At 32.4% G+C, this 15607-nt stretch overlaps 1 protein-coding gene across 1 annotated transcript; it reads left to right on the top strand.

The window, feature by feature from the left end:
- Nucleotides 1–2169: 2169 nt before the first annotated feature.
- On the top strand, nucleotides 2170–15177 carry LOC126737117 (glutathione S-transferase-like). Its single transcript, XM_050441859.1, has 5 exons — nucleotides 2170–2326; nucleotides 2540–2696; nucleotides 14464–14631; nucleotides 14691–14833; nucleotides 14888–15177. Exons 2-5 carry the CDS (start codon nucleotides 2561–2563, stop codon nucleotides 15050–15052), a joined length of 612 nt encoding a protein of 203 aa, XP_050297816.1. The 5' UTR covers nucleotides 2170–2326; nucleotides 2540–2560; the 3' UTR covers nucleotides 15053–15177.
- Nucleotides 15178–15607: the final 430 nt, after the last annotated feature.

Genomic DNA, 15607 nt, shown 5'->3' with positions numbered 1-15607 from the left:
TCGCAAAATTTACCGCGATACAGTGAAATTGGCAAAAAACTTATACTACTCAAGCAAAATAAACCAATCAAGAAATAAGTCTAGAGAGTCTTGGAAAATGGTGAATGACTTACGAGGTGAACGTGGGAACCCTTCTGTTTCTAATAGCACGGTGTCGGCCAAAACACTCAATCATTTTTTCCAGGGTGTTGCTTGGGGTCTATCAATATTATTGCCTCCGTCTGTTAGAGATCCGCGCTCATACTTACACAACATTAAGGTGCCTGAAACACTTTTATTTAGACCAACAGATTCTAGTGAAATAATGGAAGCTTTTTCCTCAATGAAAAATAAGAACTCTTCTGGATGGGATGACCACTACCAACCCTTGATTCTTTGGCTGAGGTGATAAATGTTTCACTTTCAAGTGAGTCCTTTCCACAATTACTTAAAGATTGATTATACCATTATTTAAGGGTGGAAACCATGATGATCCATCAAATTTGACCCATCGCCATGCTTCCCACGCTTGGCAAGCTTTATAGATTGGTAAAAACTAGGATGATGGAATTTCTGAAACGGCATAATGTTCTTAACCATCAGCAATTTGGATTCCGGACGAAACCAAGTACATTTGATGCTATTTGATGGTTGAACGCTGGGGAGAGTGCGGCGGCGGTGTTCTGTAACTTATCTAAGGCGTTTGATTGTGTAAGTCACAGGATACTGCTGCAGAAGCTAGAAACCTATGGATTCAGAGGAGTTGCTCTCGACTGGTTTCGTTCTTACCTATGTGGAAGAACACAAAGATTATTCTTTGACAATGATATGTCATTTCGTCTGGATATGGATCCGGGTGTACCCCAGGGTTCTGTTCTTGGACCGATATTGTTCCTGCTATATGTCAATGATATCTCTCAAATTCTAATTAGGGGCAAATTTACTATCTTTGTGGATTAAACAACATTACTTTGGCATGACACTGACACCAAGAAGTTAAAGAATATTGTTGATGAAGATTTAATTCTTGTAAGGTCATGGTGTGAATCTAATAGATTAACTTTTAATATTTCTAAAACTAATATTTTAACTTTTAAATGTAACTTTGGAACTGTCACTTTGTAAAATGAAACAATAAGTCCTTCCGAAACATGCAAATTTTTGGGTCTGACGATTGATTGCAATTAAAATTTAAAAATCATATCTCCTCTTTAATTGGGAAGTTATCATCCAACTGTTATGCTATTAGAGTAATAACACATTCTCTGGGACTTGATGTGGCTAAAATTGCCTACCAAGCTCTTATTGAGTCTCATCTGAGATATGGTATTATGTTTTGGGGTGTGTGCTCTCAGTATTTGTTCAGCTCTCTATTTATTTTGCAAAAAAGAGCCATACGCTACATGTCTGTAGCTCCCTTTCGTAGCCCCTGTAGGCCATTATTTTTAAAACACTCTGTCCTGACATTGCCATGCCTTTTTACTGTTTGTCTTATCCACAAAAAATATCGCCATCAGCTTGGCCCCCCCTCCTCGGGTTACAATCTCCGAAGAACCTTCTCTTTACCTCTGCCTATCCCAAAAAGTGAGCAGATTAAGTCATCTATTGTGTACGGGGGCAGAAGGCTTTTTAACCACCTACCCCTTTATATAAGGCTAATAAATTGTGAAAAACGTTTTAGGAAAAATATAAAGAAACTTTTACTTGCTAAAGCATTTTTTTCTCTAGACGAGTTTTTAAATACAACTTTTTGACAGTAAAGAGTTTTGCGTAGACGTGCGTAGCCTGGTGTTCTTACTACCTTTTCTTTGGGTGTGTTCTATATTCTATGTATGTAAGAATTGTTAAAAAATTTTATATTTTTGTAAAAGATTATGTTGTCAACTATCTTTAAGGTTTTATATAATGCTTTGTTAACGACAGATTATGTTACGTAACAATAAAGCTATTTTTGACTTTGACTATACATGCGAATTATCTTTAATCGATTTCCACTTAACCACTTTAACGTGCTCGTATAACTTGGTAATTGCTAATATCTGGACAAAAATTTATTAAAATCCATAGGAAATGTTAGATTTCGGCATTATATCAATTAAATAACATGGGGCGCGGACTATAAATAGTCGCTGGCAACCGACATATGCTGTGTTCTCGATTTGGTTGCTGGATATCGATCGGACGCTAGCTTAACAGACAATAGATGTGCTACACGGCGGTTATGCTTTGATTTGACAGATGACAAGAAAATTCTAGAAGTTTCTAGTTTTTTTTTATTTCCAAATTGGCGTTTTCCGTATTTGTTTGGGAAGATTAGAGTGGAATTGTTTTCTTGGATTTTCCTTTGGTAAGAAATGTAAAATTGTTACTACAAATGTATATTATTGTCCCTTTCATATAATGAATAATTATTTTACTTTAAGCAAAATATCTGATGGAAAAATACCATTAATATTTATATAAAATACCGGCAAAAGCAGCGTCCTCTTGTTATCTACCCTAACTATTCTAAACCTCTAAAACCACTAAATAAATTCCATGTGAATCTTTCCTGTTTCAGATCTAAAACGCATTTGTCAAGATGTCTCCTCCATACAAACTTACTTATTTTGATATCATGGGCCTTGGTGAGCCCATTCGTATTATGTTGACCTATGGTCAGCTCGAATTTGAAGACTGTAGAGTGCCAAAGGAAAACTGGCCAAATCTAAAGCCAAGTAAGTATGGTTGTGAAGTTTTATTTTTATTTTTTATTCAGTATTATGAACACATGAAGGTACTCGGATGTTAGATATAATGACTACTAAAATCTGCAAAATAACATGAAGCCTATAAATTATACAAGCCATAACCAATGTTAGATAATTGGTTTTTGAGAGATGACACTTTAGAGCCAAAAATATCCAAACCTTGTTGCAATGTTAAACTATTACATGTTTTTAACATTAAAGTAAAGGGACAACAAACTACAAGCAGGGATGGGTAGGGTATTTGCCGCCCAGGTGCAAGAGCTAATTTTGCCGCCCCTTCTGCAGTGATTTTTATAAAAAGTGTTTTAAAATGCCTTGAATGCCTTGGAGAGGGGATGTCAGATGGATGTAATCTACACCGACTTCTCCAAGGCATTCGACAGAGTTGACCATAGTATTTTGGCAAAAAAAAAAAATTGGATATTTTTGGATTTTCTAATCTTATGGTGAATTGGTTTGTAAATTCCCTGTCAGGGAGGACCCAGCAGGCACGAATAGGTAATGCAAGATCAAGCTATATTAATGTCACTTCAGGTGTTCCACAAGGTGGGCACTGTTCACCTTTGCTCTTTAATATTTTTGTGAATGATATTGGTGCCTGTTTTGAGAACAGTGACTTCCTTTTATTTGCTGATGATTTGAAGTTTTTTAGAGAGATTTTATCAATACTTGATCAGATTTTGTTGCAAAGTGATTTGGATAGATTGAATGTCATATGATTGATGATAGATTGGTTGTCACTTCATATAACATTCAAGGAAGTACACTTCAATATTGCAGCATAGTTAAAGATCTTGGTATCTCGTTTGATGTTCATTTAAACTTTAATGCACACATAAACAATATTGTTCTCAAATCCTCTAAGAATCTGGGTTTTGTACTAAGGAACTGTATAGAATTTTCTATAGGGACGTGTAAGAGGTTATACATGTCATTGGTTGTTTCATTGCTGGAATATGGCTCAGTGATATGGTCGCCCTTTTACATGAATAATTGCTTGTCCTTGGAAAGAGTTCAGAACAAATTTATTAGGTTTTGTCTCTATAAACTTCGAATAAGAATTCCGGATGATCATGTTTATGATATTGTTTTAGAAATGCTTGATATGAAGTCATTGAGACAAAGACGGATATATGCAGATTTAATTTTTTTGTATAAATTATTGAATGGTCAGATAATTTGTCCAGAACTTCTGATGACAATACAATTTAATATTCCATCTACGAATGTAAGGCAGTATTGTGTCTTTTCATTACCATTTCATAGCGCCAATTATGCATTACATGCTCCTATTGAAAGAACTCTAAGAATTGTCAATACTAGGGAGGTTGAAATTTTGGGCATTTCCTTATCTAGATTTAAGAGTCAAATAAGAGAAATTGTTTAATTTTTTTTTTTTTTAGTGCAATACTGAATATTATACTTTAGTAGGGTATGTTTTTAGTATTTTTAGAATTCTGTTATATTGATTTAAGTTATAAAACTATTTTCGGTATTTTACATTTATAAGTAGGCTTTATTACTGCTTAATATTTAGTATTTTACTGTTAAGTATGGTTAGGTTCAATTGATTTTGTATTTAATTTACTGTTGTAATGGGGTTGATCCCGTAAAATAAATAAAATAAATAAAAAAAAAAAAAAAAAAATGCCCTTACCAAAGTACATTTAAAAAAAGGGTGTAATAAAAAAATCATATTGAATTAAATTCCAAACACACATACAGTAGTGGCCATAATTATAGCAACAAGTACATTTTTCCTTCAAATTATATGATGTGGTAGATTAGAAAAAAAACTGGTATATTTTATGATGTATTTTTTACAAAGCTTTTTATTTATGTTTATTTTTTTGTTACTTTAGAAAAGAAATAAAAAATGGGAATTTTTTTTAGGAAACGGGTTGGACAAAATTATAGCAACACATTTTAGAAAAATCAATTTATTTATTCTCCAAAGTCAAAATAAGATTACAATACAATAATATTCTTCAGTATTTAGTATAGTACCCTTTAGCCCTTATAACAGCAATGCATCTTTTTGGCATGGATAAAATAAGTTTGTTTATAACATCATGATCGATTGACAACCAAGTATCCTGAAGAGCTTCGAAAAGTTCTCCAGCATTTTTGAAATTCCTGGTTCTACACCTGTTATCCACAATTTCCCAAAGATTTTCTATTGGATTTAAATCCGGAGATTGGTAGGGCCACTTCATAACATTAATTTTTTCATCATGGAGAAACTCTTTTATTAGCCTTGAAGAATGTTTTGGATCATTGTCATGTTGAAATTGATATAACAGCGGCATATTTTCTTCAGAATAGGGTAACATAACATTCTTTAATATATCCTTGTACATAAATCGATCCATAATCCCTTCTATTCTGTGAAGAGGTCCCATACCATACCCCGAAAAACAGCCCCACACTAAAACTGAACCACCACCATGCTTAACTGTAGGAGAAGTGTACCGAGGATTAAATTTTTTGCCTACAGGACGTCGAACGTATGCAGCACCATCACTTTTAAATAAATTGAATTTTGATTCATCGCTAAAAATAACTCTGCGCCACTGATCAATAGTCCAGCACTGGTGTTCTCGAGCAAATTCAAGTCAGGCAATTATAAGTTGCCTCACTTCAACAGACACGGTTTTACCACGACTCATACTGTTATTTAAATAAGTTAATAACTACCAAGAAATCACAATATAAATTGTTTCAATATTGCACTTCAACAGATTGAAAGAGCACTAAATTTCAAATGTTGCTATAATTATGACCAGGTGAAATATTTGCAATTACAAATATTTATTGTCAGCAAAAAAACAGGTAGGCTTTTTTTTATTTGAATGAGAAATTTTGTTTAAATATTAAGAGGCCATCTAAACCAGTGGCATCTAAATCAGTACTTTTACGATTAAAACATACATATAATAGTTATTATTAAATATTAGTAAAATTCAGATTTGTTGCTATAATTTTGGCCACTACTGTATATTAATCAATATATCAATATTATCTATACCAAAAATATACATAAAAGCATTTATTATTTACTTATATAAGTATTTCTATATTAATATGTAATTACATCAATATAAACACCTAAAGAAAATATATTTTACTTACATACTAATTTAAAGAAATAAAAAAAAGTAATTAGAACCCTGGTTTAAATGCTAACATTTACTTTTCTTGCCTTTTTATATGCAAATTCCCTAATTAGGTCGGTAAACATCTAAATTAGAAACAATGTCTTCCTTAATACTTATTATTGATAAATTTAATAGTCTTGATTGGCTCATTGTGGATCTTAAGTAGTTTTTTATTAATTTAAGTTTGGAAAATGAGCGTTCCCCATGAGCTACAGTGACTGGCATTGTTAAAAATATTCTTAAAGCTACGAATAAATTTGGAAATATGTCTTTCAAATTGTTAGCAACCAGATATATTAATATTTCTTTGGCCGAGAAAATATTTCTATCATTAATGTAAATTGATAATATGTCGATTTTATTATAGAGGTCCAATCCATTTATGACCATATTTTTTGTTTCAGGGTCAGTTAATTTAGCTTCTAAATTCTTATAATAGGTCATTATTTTGGGTTTGGAAAATGCTTTCAAATTGTTTAAAAAACCAAATAATTCAATATGTTTTTGTAAATCGTGAAATATCTCATCCAATTTTGAGGTTGAAATATCGAGAATATAAACAAAAAAATTACTTTAAAATTTATTTCTGGAGATCGGATTGGCTCATCCTTGTGTTCATAATCAAAAAACGTTTTTTTTTTTCCTTGGTTTAATTGAATGAATGGCTGGAAAGGAAATTTCGGCGTCTACTTCTTCCGCAATTTTCTTAGATTCATTTATCATGTCTAAAAACCCGTTCTCACCGTTAACCCGTTAAAACCGCTCATTTGTGTCAAAAATAATTTGATTTCTTTTAGCATCTGTACAGCTTCTGGTAAAATAACATTAGACTTTTGCAGTGTTTTGTTTACTATATTAATTTTTGCCAAACTGTTGTACCAAATAACTAACGAACAAATAAATTTAAATGATTTTATTTTATTTATTAGGGACATTGCAATATTCTTTGTTTCATCATTTCTGCTTTCATCATTAAAAAGCGTAAACAGAGCATCATACACTTTTTCTAACTCAAATCTAAGAGTTTTTATTGCCTCAATATGGCTTTCCCAGCGGGTATCCGATAAGGGCTTTAATGTTAGCCTGGGCAGCTCTTTTAAGAGAGCATTCCATCTGTAAGTTGAGGCCGAAAAAAAGACATATATTTCCTGAGTAATGCTAAAAAAATTAGTTACTTCTAGAGAGCTTTTTGCTGCATCATTAACTACTAAATTTAAACTATGGGCGGCACAGGGTACAAAAAAGGCTCTAGGATTAATATTTAAAATTTTTTTTTGTAGGCTGTTGTGGCAAAAAAGGCAACTTTCATGTTTGCTCCGTTGTCATAGCTCTGAGCTCTCATATCGGCAATATCGATATCCAGTTCTTTTAATTAAATAATAAAAAATCTGTTAACCCCTGACCAGTAGTGTTTGTAACTTTACAAAATCCTAAAAAATGTTCTCGAATTTCTATACTTTTAGAACAATCATCAATAAAAACGAATCTAACAGTAATGGTAATTTGTTCTTGGTGACTAACGTCAGGTGTACAGTCAAGAATGATTGAGAAATATTTGCATAATTTTAAACATTCAACAATACACTTTTTTACTTTTTCTCCTATTTAAAAAATCAAATCATTTTGTATTTTATCTCCCAAATAATGCGGCATTTTGTTCCCATCTTTTTGGACTCTTTCAATATGTTCGGCCATTACAGAATCAAGTTTTGCAATCGTCTCAATTAATTTCAGAAAATTGCCGTTACCCTTATCAAATAGTTTTTGACTATTACCCCTAAAAGCTAAATTTTGTCCAGCTAAAAACTGGATAACAGATTTTATTCTCTCTAAAATCGAAGTCCATCTTTTTTTTTCCATTTGAAATAAATTTTGATTGATAGAGTCCACAGTTAAACCTTTTTCTATTGATTTTTTTAATTCAAGCCATTTCCTAACACTTTCAAAATGCCCCTTACTGGTTTCGTGTCTTTCTAAAGTCCGAGATAAATGTCGCCAGTCACTAGCCATTCCCCTCATTAAAACTATTATCAGAAACTTACAAGGAGAACAGTACACTGAAACTTTAGATTTTGAGTAAATAAGCCAGGTTCTAGGAACTTTTTCATTGTTAGTTAATTTTTTTTTTAAAGTAAGCAGCGCTAAAACATCTATTTAAATTATTAATGGGATAATTAATATTTTTAATTTGAACAGGTCCTATTCCTAAAATCAATAAATCTAATATTATCCGTTAATATTTCGGGCCAATATGCTGGATCTTTAAATCGTTCTTCATTTACCTGAATAGCTTCAATGTTCTCAGTTTGCGTATTTGCTGGCGTATTCGTCGAGTGATCATCTTGTTTCAGTTCATCTCCTGATGGTTGTTGATCTCCATCATTTGGTTGTTCTACATCGGCATCGGCTTCAGTTGACGTCAAGGTTTAACATCCGGCCTTTGGCTTGTTGGAGGTTGTGCCGGTTGTGGGTTCGTTGATGACGCAAAAAACTTTTTTAACGAACCTGCTAACCGCCTGTCATCTTCCTCCATTTCTAGCTTCCTTTTTCGGTATTGGGAACCAGAATGCCTCTTTCGACCATCAGCCATCTAAATCAACAAATATTTTTTTTAGAATTGGCACAAAAATCCAGTGGCGAAGCGTACGAGTAGACAAGGTAGACACTGTCTACCCAAAATTATCCAGTTATTTGTCATTAATTTATCACGTAATTATTTCATGTAATTTTTGAATTAAAATAATAAAAAATTAACACAGAACGTAGTCGCTATCGTTACTATTATTATATAGTATCTAAATATGATTAATCCGAAGGCGCGCCCCGCCTGCCGCACTGATTAAGATAAAAATATGGGCTGACACGCAATAATTAATGTATACGAGTCCCAGGAAGACACATTGATATTTGTCTTCCGAAATTTGGAGCATCTAATCGAACCAAATACGCATTAAGCAGGCTACAGAGGTCCGGCCGCATCAGCCTATTATGTATGCAAAATTTACTCGCGGGAAAAACATTAGAGCTTTTGTCTATCGAAGTCGGCCAGCTATTTTATTATGCTGTTGAGCGTTATTGTTTATGGACACGCTTGATCTGGTCGGCCACAATACATCTTACAGGTTTTTTTAGTGGTTATTTATGAACGACTGTTCGATATTGGCAATTGTGTTTTAGTTGTGTTTTTTTGTAAGTAGAATTTATTTATATCTATCTATCTTTTTATGCTAGTAGTAATATTTCATGCGCTTTAATTCTCTATTTCATTGAAGTGAATAATATTGAATTCACATTTTTTTCTAATTAACGATTTTTATTGTTTGTCTACCCGAAAAGAAAGTTCACGCTTCGCCACTGCAAAAATCAGACATCACTTTTTTCAATGAAAAATTGCTTCAGGCATAAAGTTCTAAATATTTGGAAGATAATAATAAAATATTTTAAACTTGCCGTTAACAACACAAACACAATTTTTATATAAAATGTATTAAAAATAAACACTAATCGACAAGTCGCTTTAAAACTCGCAAATTAAAATAAATTAAAAACAAAAGGGTGGGAATTTCTAAACATTACACCCCCGCTTATTTCTGCAGCTCCAAAATACATATTATTTATTACCCAAAAGTATTGAAATTCGGAAAGAAATAATTTTCGAGGAATTACTATTGGTGGTACTTTACGCGGCTCTTTTAATTACGCCGCCCTTATATAACATCATCAGCACCGGCGCCGGCGCCGCCCTGGCTGAACCCACCATAATTGCGGTGCTATTGTTTTTATTACAATATTATTATTATTTATTTATCTATATAGATTATTATTATTATTATTATAGCAACGATTCGGGGAACAATGCTCGATTTCAGTAAACATTGTATTCTGTTGGCGCCTTAATTATAAGTTTTAAATTTTATAAATTTTTGTTATTCATATTTTTTTTTCATAACTTGGCGCTTTTTTATTTTATTTTTCGGATATTTTGCCGCCCCAAATGAGCGCCGCCCGGGTGCGGCGCACCCCTTGCACCCCCGGCACGGCTCGGCCCTGGCTACAAGTTATCACAAAATTACCCCTACATTCTTAACCTTAGATTGATATTAAGAACTTATATTTATCCAATCTGATATCTAATATTATTAATGATGTAGTAAATAGAAAACACAGCTTTTTTCTCATTTAATTTTTTTTGAACAAGTGTTAGAAACTTAAAACTAGTTAAAACTGCATAACAACATTAGGCAAATCATTAATGAAAAGGGGAAATTAGACAGGGCCCAAATTACCAGCCTCCAATTTTAACTCTGTACTTGCATTCTGCCTGATAAGATTGTACTAATAATTTTGCATGGTTTGCAAATTCAAAGAGGTTTAATTATTGCAGCAAAAACTGTTGATCCACCATATAAAAGTTTTGACACAATCTAGGAAAATTATGTCTAACTGTTGATTATTTTCAATTGCCATTTATTTATTAAATAGATGGGATCACTGCATTACAGAATTATATACAGTATCGGACAAAATTAGAGAGACTTCTCTATTTGCCAACTCCAATTTTTTGTACTTGAAATAATATTAATATTTGTTAAGCAGTGTATACCGGAGTTGACAAGAATTCTATTATCAACAATTCATTTTTGTAGCTCATGTTTACATTTATTTAAAGAATGTTTTTAACATTGATAAAAAATTACTGCGACAGAATTAAAGAGACTCATTTTGTATTTAGTTTCGCTGAAGTCGCGATTAGTTTAATTTCTGTTTATTAGTTTGAGAATATCATTAGCAATGCCTTGTGGTAAACATTATTCCATAGACCTAAAAGAAAAAATTATAGAAGCCTATAACTCAGGTCGCTCACAAAAATTAATAAAAGAGCAATTCAACGTCAGTAAACAAATGGTTTCCAGAACAATAGAAAATTATCAGCTCCGTGGAAGAGTGACAAACCTTAAAAGAGGTGGCCGCAAGAGAAAAACCTCAGTACTGCTGGACAGGAGAATTAAACGACTAAGTCAGAATAATCCGCGTCTTCAACACAGATTTTGGCTGAATTGGAGGCACCTGGGGTTTCATCCAGGACTGTGCAGCGGCGATTAGTGGAGGCGGGGCTTCCTGGAAGGAGACCAGCAAAAAAACCCCATCTATCAAAAAAAAATGTAGCTGCTAGAATGTTATTTGCAACACGTCACCGTTACTGGACAGCTAAGGACTGGAATAAGGTTTTGTTTAGTGACGAGTCTAAATATAATATTTTTGGAAGTGATGGAGCGCAGTTCGTACATCGCCCAGCAAACAAAAGGCTTGATCCAAAATATGTTTCTGGTACTGTGAAGCACGGTGGTGGCAATTTAATGGTTTGGGGTTGTTTTTCGGGTTATGGAATGGGTCTTATCCACAAAATTGAGGGCACTATGGATAGATTTATGTATCGGACTATACTGGAAGATGTAATGTTGCCTTACGCCGAATGGGAAATGCCGCTAAGATTCACGTTCCAACACGATAACGGCCCCAAACATATGGCCAAACTTGTGAAGGAATGGTTTTTGGCTAACAAAATTCAAGTTTTAAAATGGCCACCGCAATCGCCGGACTTGAACCCAATTGAAAATCTTTGGGAGATTATAGAGAAAAAGATTCGCACTAAAAACATCGGGAATCGTGCTCAATTATTTGAAGAAATCGAGAATGCCTGGAAATCAATGGATTCGGCTGTAATTTCGAATCTCATTGGATCGATGCCGAATAGATGTGAAAAAGTTATCCAGAATAAACGGTACTGGACAAAGTATTAGGTTAGTTTCATTAGTATAGGGTACAAATGTACTTTAAGGATAAGTCTCTCTAATTTTGTCGCACAGAATTTTTTGCATTTTTTTATTTTTCCTAATAAATCTTGAGAAATGTTTTTTTTTTTAAATTTATTTTAGTGCCTTTTTAAACTACTTCAAAACATAACATCCTTCAGCACAAAAAGAGGAATTTAATCATTTTTATCTTACATAAAAGACGTAAGTAGTCGAGTCTCTCTAATTTTGTCCGATACTGTATATTTAATTAACTGGATCTGTAAAGACACATACAGTAGTGGAAAAATGTAGAGCAACATTTAATAAGTTGCTGAAATAAAATATTAGATGATGACTTTTAGCATAAAATCTGTTAGCTTAAAATCTTTTAGCATAAATTCTGTAGATAAAAACATATGGTACTTATAAATGGTTTGCCAATAAAAACTGTTAATTCTTATCTCGTTTTACCAAGGGACACAAAAAAGAATACTTCAGAGTGGAAAAAAGTAAAGCAACATTTAAAAAATATTTCTCAATCATGCAAAATATTTTACTTAGTGTTAGTTTAAACTGATAAGTTGACGGTATTTGGCTGCTTAAGATGCCTCGCGGTAAACATTTATCTGTCGATATTAAAAATAGAATTGTTGATTTATACAAAAGTGGTCAAAAGCAGATTGCTATTGCAGAGACATTTAGGTTACATAGATCTATCGTGTCTCGTATAATTAAGCAGTTTTATATAAATAGCGATTTATCTGTTAAGAAAAAGGGAGACGTAGAAAAACCACTCCATATACCGATAAACAAATTATCACAATTGCTAAAAATGAGCCTTTTCTGGGATCCAATAAGATAAAGCACCGCATATCCGAAGAGCTTGGAGGAAATGTGACTTCGAGGACGGTGAGAAATAGACTATTAGAGGCCAAGTTATTTGCCAGAAGACCTGTCAAAAAAAAAATAAGACACATTACATTATTTATTTATTTATTTAATATATCAACGGGCTTTGGCCCAATATTACAAAAAAATATAAGAATAATAATTGGATGCTCAATATAAACTAACCTAACCCAACATACAATTAAAGCTTAGAATATAAAGATTACCTATAACTTAGAACAATCAGTTCAGAGAAAAAAAAAAGACAATACTTATATAACTATAACTTATATACACAAAGGAACAATTACCATCACAATTCACAACACCTTATAGTTCTAGTTTAAGACAGCATTATCAATTAATAAGATTTAATTTCTTAATGAACCTTAATAAAAATTTCTAAATGAATTATACAGAGCATGATTGGAAAAAGGTAATCTGGAGCGATGAATCCAAGTTTTGTTTGTTCAAAAGTGATGGAATTGTATATGTTAGACGCCCTATCAATGAAAGACTCAACCCTAACTATACCTGTCCAACAGTGAAACGTGGTGGTGGAGCAATAATGGTTTGGGGATGCTTTTCGGTCTATGGTATGGGCCTCCTGTGAAAAATAGAAGGTATAATGGACCGGTTTTAATATAAGGACATATTAGAGAGCCAAATGATTCCATATGCTGATGATACTATGCCTTTAAGACATTTATTTCAACAGGACAACGATCCCAAGCATTCTTCTCGATTTGTAAAAGCTTGGTTCAGAAAGGAAAACATTAATGTAATGGAATGGCCTTCACAATCCCCTGATCTCAATCCAAGTGAGAATCTGTGGGACATTTTAGATTCCAAAATCAGAGGAAAATCTTATGAAAATCAGCAAGAATTGTTTGAAGCATTGAAGGAAGCATGCGTGAATATGGATCCAGGGATTATTTCTAAGCTAATAAGATCTATGCCAAAACGTTGTGAAGATGTAATTAAGAATAACGGGTACAAAATAACTTAAAACTCAAACTCAAAAATGCTTTATTGTCAATATAAACATAGAAGTTGTAGACAAAGCCAATAGACTGTACATTAAATGAATAAAAACGAGAAACTAATTTAAAATAAAATAAAATTATATAAAATTTTGAAAAATACTTAAATGCTAATCATTAAAAAATTCACTTAAACTATAGTACGCTTTACTAGCAAGAAATATTTTCGTCCTTGTACGTAGGCTTTTTTCAGTCTTAAGTTGTCTTATTTCTAGTGGAAGTTTATTAAACAGCTTTCTACCTCCATATATGATAGAGCTACGGACAAGTTCAAAATGAGGAATGGGTAGCCTCAACAAATAATTTTGTCGCGTATTATAGTGGCTTCCTAAGTGGAGTTCCTGTTTATATTTTCTAAAAACTAAGCAAACTGTTTCCAAAATAAAGATACAACACAGGGTTAAAATATTATGACTTACAAAAAGCGGGCGACATGAGTCGAGAGAATATTAACTTATGTTTTTTTATTTATTAGAAATGAAATAAAAACGAATATTAAAAAATGTTGCTTTACTTTTTTCCACCTAAAAAATATTTTTTTAATACAAAAATACTAAGGACAAGGAAATATGTTTTTTTTTCTTAATATTAAATTGCTTGTGTAATAATAAATTACTGGAATTAATTTTACTTCTGGTTTACATTCACTGCTTGAGAAAATAATGTATTTTCAAATGTTGCTCTACTTTTTTCCACTACTGTAGATTAATAACTCTGACATTTATGAACAAAACCATGTTGCTCCTTAAACACATTGGTGTAATATGCCTCACTCATACACCCCCTTACTGTATGATTTGGTGAGAAGTTAATCATATATCTGTGTTTTATATTTGCACTTATATTTTAGATATGCCATTTGGCCAGTTGCCAGTACTAGAGCACCACGGAAGGGTCTCCCATCAAAGTATGGCCATCTGCCGCTATTTGGCCAAAGAAGTAAAGCTGATTGGCAAAGACAGCTTGGAAGATTTGGATATTGATGCTGCAGTTGATACTGTCAATGATTTTAGGCAAAGTAATGTTTTTTAAGGCATAAATATGTGGATCAATCATTTATTTGTATAAATGTTTTAGAGATTGGCAAGTACCATTATGAATCTGATGAAACTGCCAAGGAAGCTTATATCAAAACATTGTTTGGGGAGATAGTGCCATTTTACTTGGAAAAATTGGATAATATGGCCAAGGAAAATGCAGGTTATCTTGTTGGCAGCAAGGTAAGCATTTACTTAAAATTTAAATTAATAGGTGAAAAAATTGTTATGTTTTAGTTGACTTGGGCTGACTTGGTTTTTGTTGGTCTAATTGACTACATGAACTTTATGGCGAAGAAGGATCTTTTGGCCAGTGCCCCTAATCTACAAAAGGTGAAGGAGCATGTGGTCAATGAGCCAAATATCAAAAAGTATATGGAAACTCGTCCCAACAAGCATTAAAAAGTATTATTTGGATTTTTAAATGTTCAAAATAATCACATTTTAAATGTTGTATTAAAAAAACATGACTATTAACTGTAAATGCGTTAAACGCAAAAATCTTCTATTTTTGATGTTTTTTAAAAGTTGTTTCTATGGTCTATTCTATGAAAAAAAACCATATCAGTTGGTCTTGCTTACAAGGCAGAACTAAATTAAAACTACAGTTTTCTACCAAGAAATAATTTTTATTTTTCTTTTTCAGTAAAGATAAGATACTTTTTGTATTATTTTGTTATATACACCTTTAACCGTTTTGTCAAAGTTAAACATATTTTTTTTTGTAAAAGTGACAGCTTTTATGAAATTAACTATTAAGCTTCATTCTAAGACATAAAATGGTAAAAGTGTGATTTGCTCTTTGATAGTGTATCTCAAATTGCATAAATATATGGAAAGTTAATATTAAAAAGTAGAAAAAGTACATAATCAATATTTTATTTGTATACCTATCAAATTATCTTAGTAATATCATCTAAGATCAAATGGTCACGTCTACTTTGACGCTTATAGGTT

Source organism: Anthonomus grandis, chromosome 1 (assembly GCF_022605725.1).
Source record: "Anthonomus grandis grandis chromosome 1, icAntGran1.3, whole genome shotgun sequence".
In the NCBI taxonomy this organism is placed as follows: domain Eukaryota; kingdom Metazoa; phylum Arthropoda; class Insecta; order Coleoptera; family Curculionidae; genus Anthonomus; species Anthonomus grandis.
Note: the sequence above shows the minus strand (reverse complement) of the source record. Positions and strands in the feature narration are given on the sequence as shown.

Coding starts and splice junctions, on each gene's coding strand:
- LOC126737117 (XM_050441859.1), top strand. CDS start 2,561: ATGTCTCCTCCATACAAACTTACTTATTTTGATATCATGGGCCTTGGT. Junction 2,697..14,463: donor CTGGCCAAATCTAAAGCCAA/GTAAGTATGGTT, acceptor CTTATATTTTAG/ATATGCCATTTGGCCAGTTG. Junction 14,632..14,690: donor TGTCAATGATTTTAGGCAAA/GTAATGTTTTTT, acceptor TAAATGTTTTAG/AGATTGGCAAGTACCATTAT.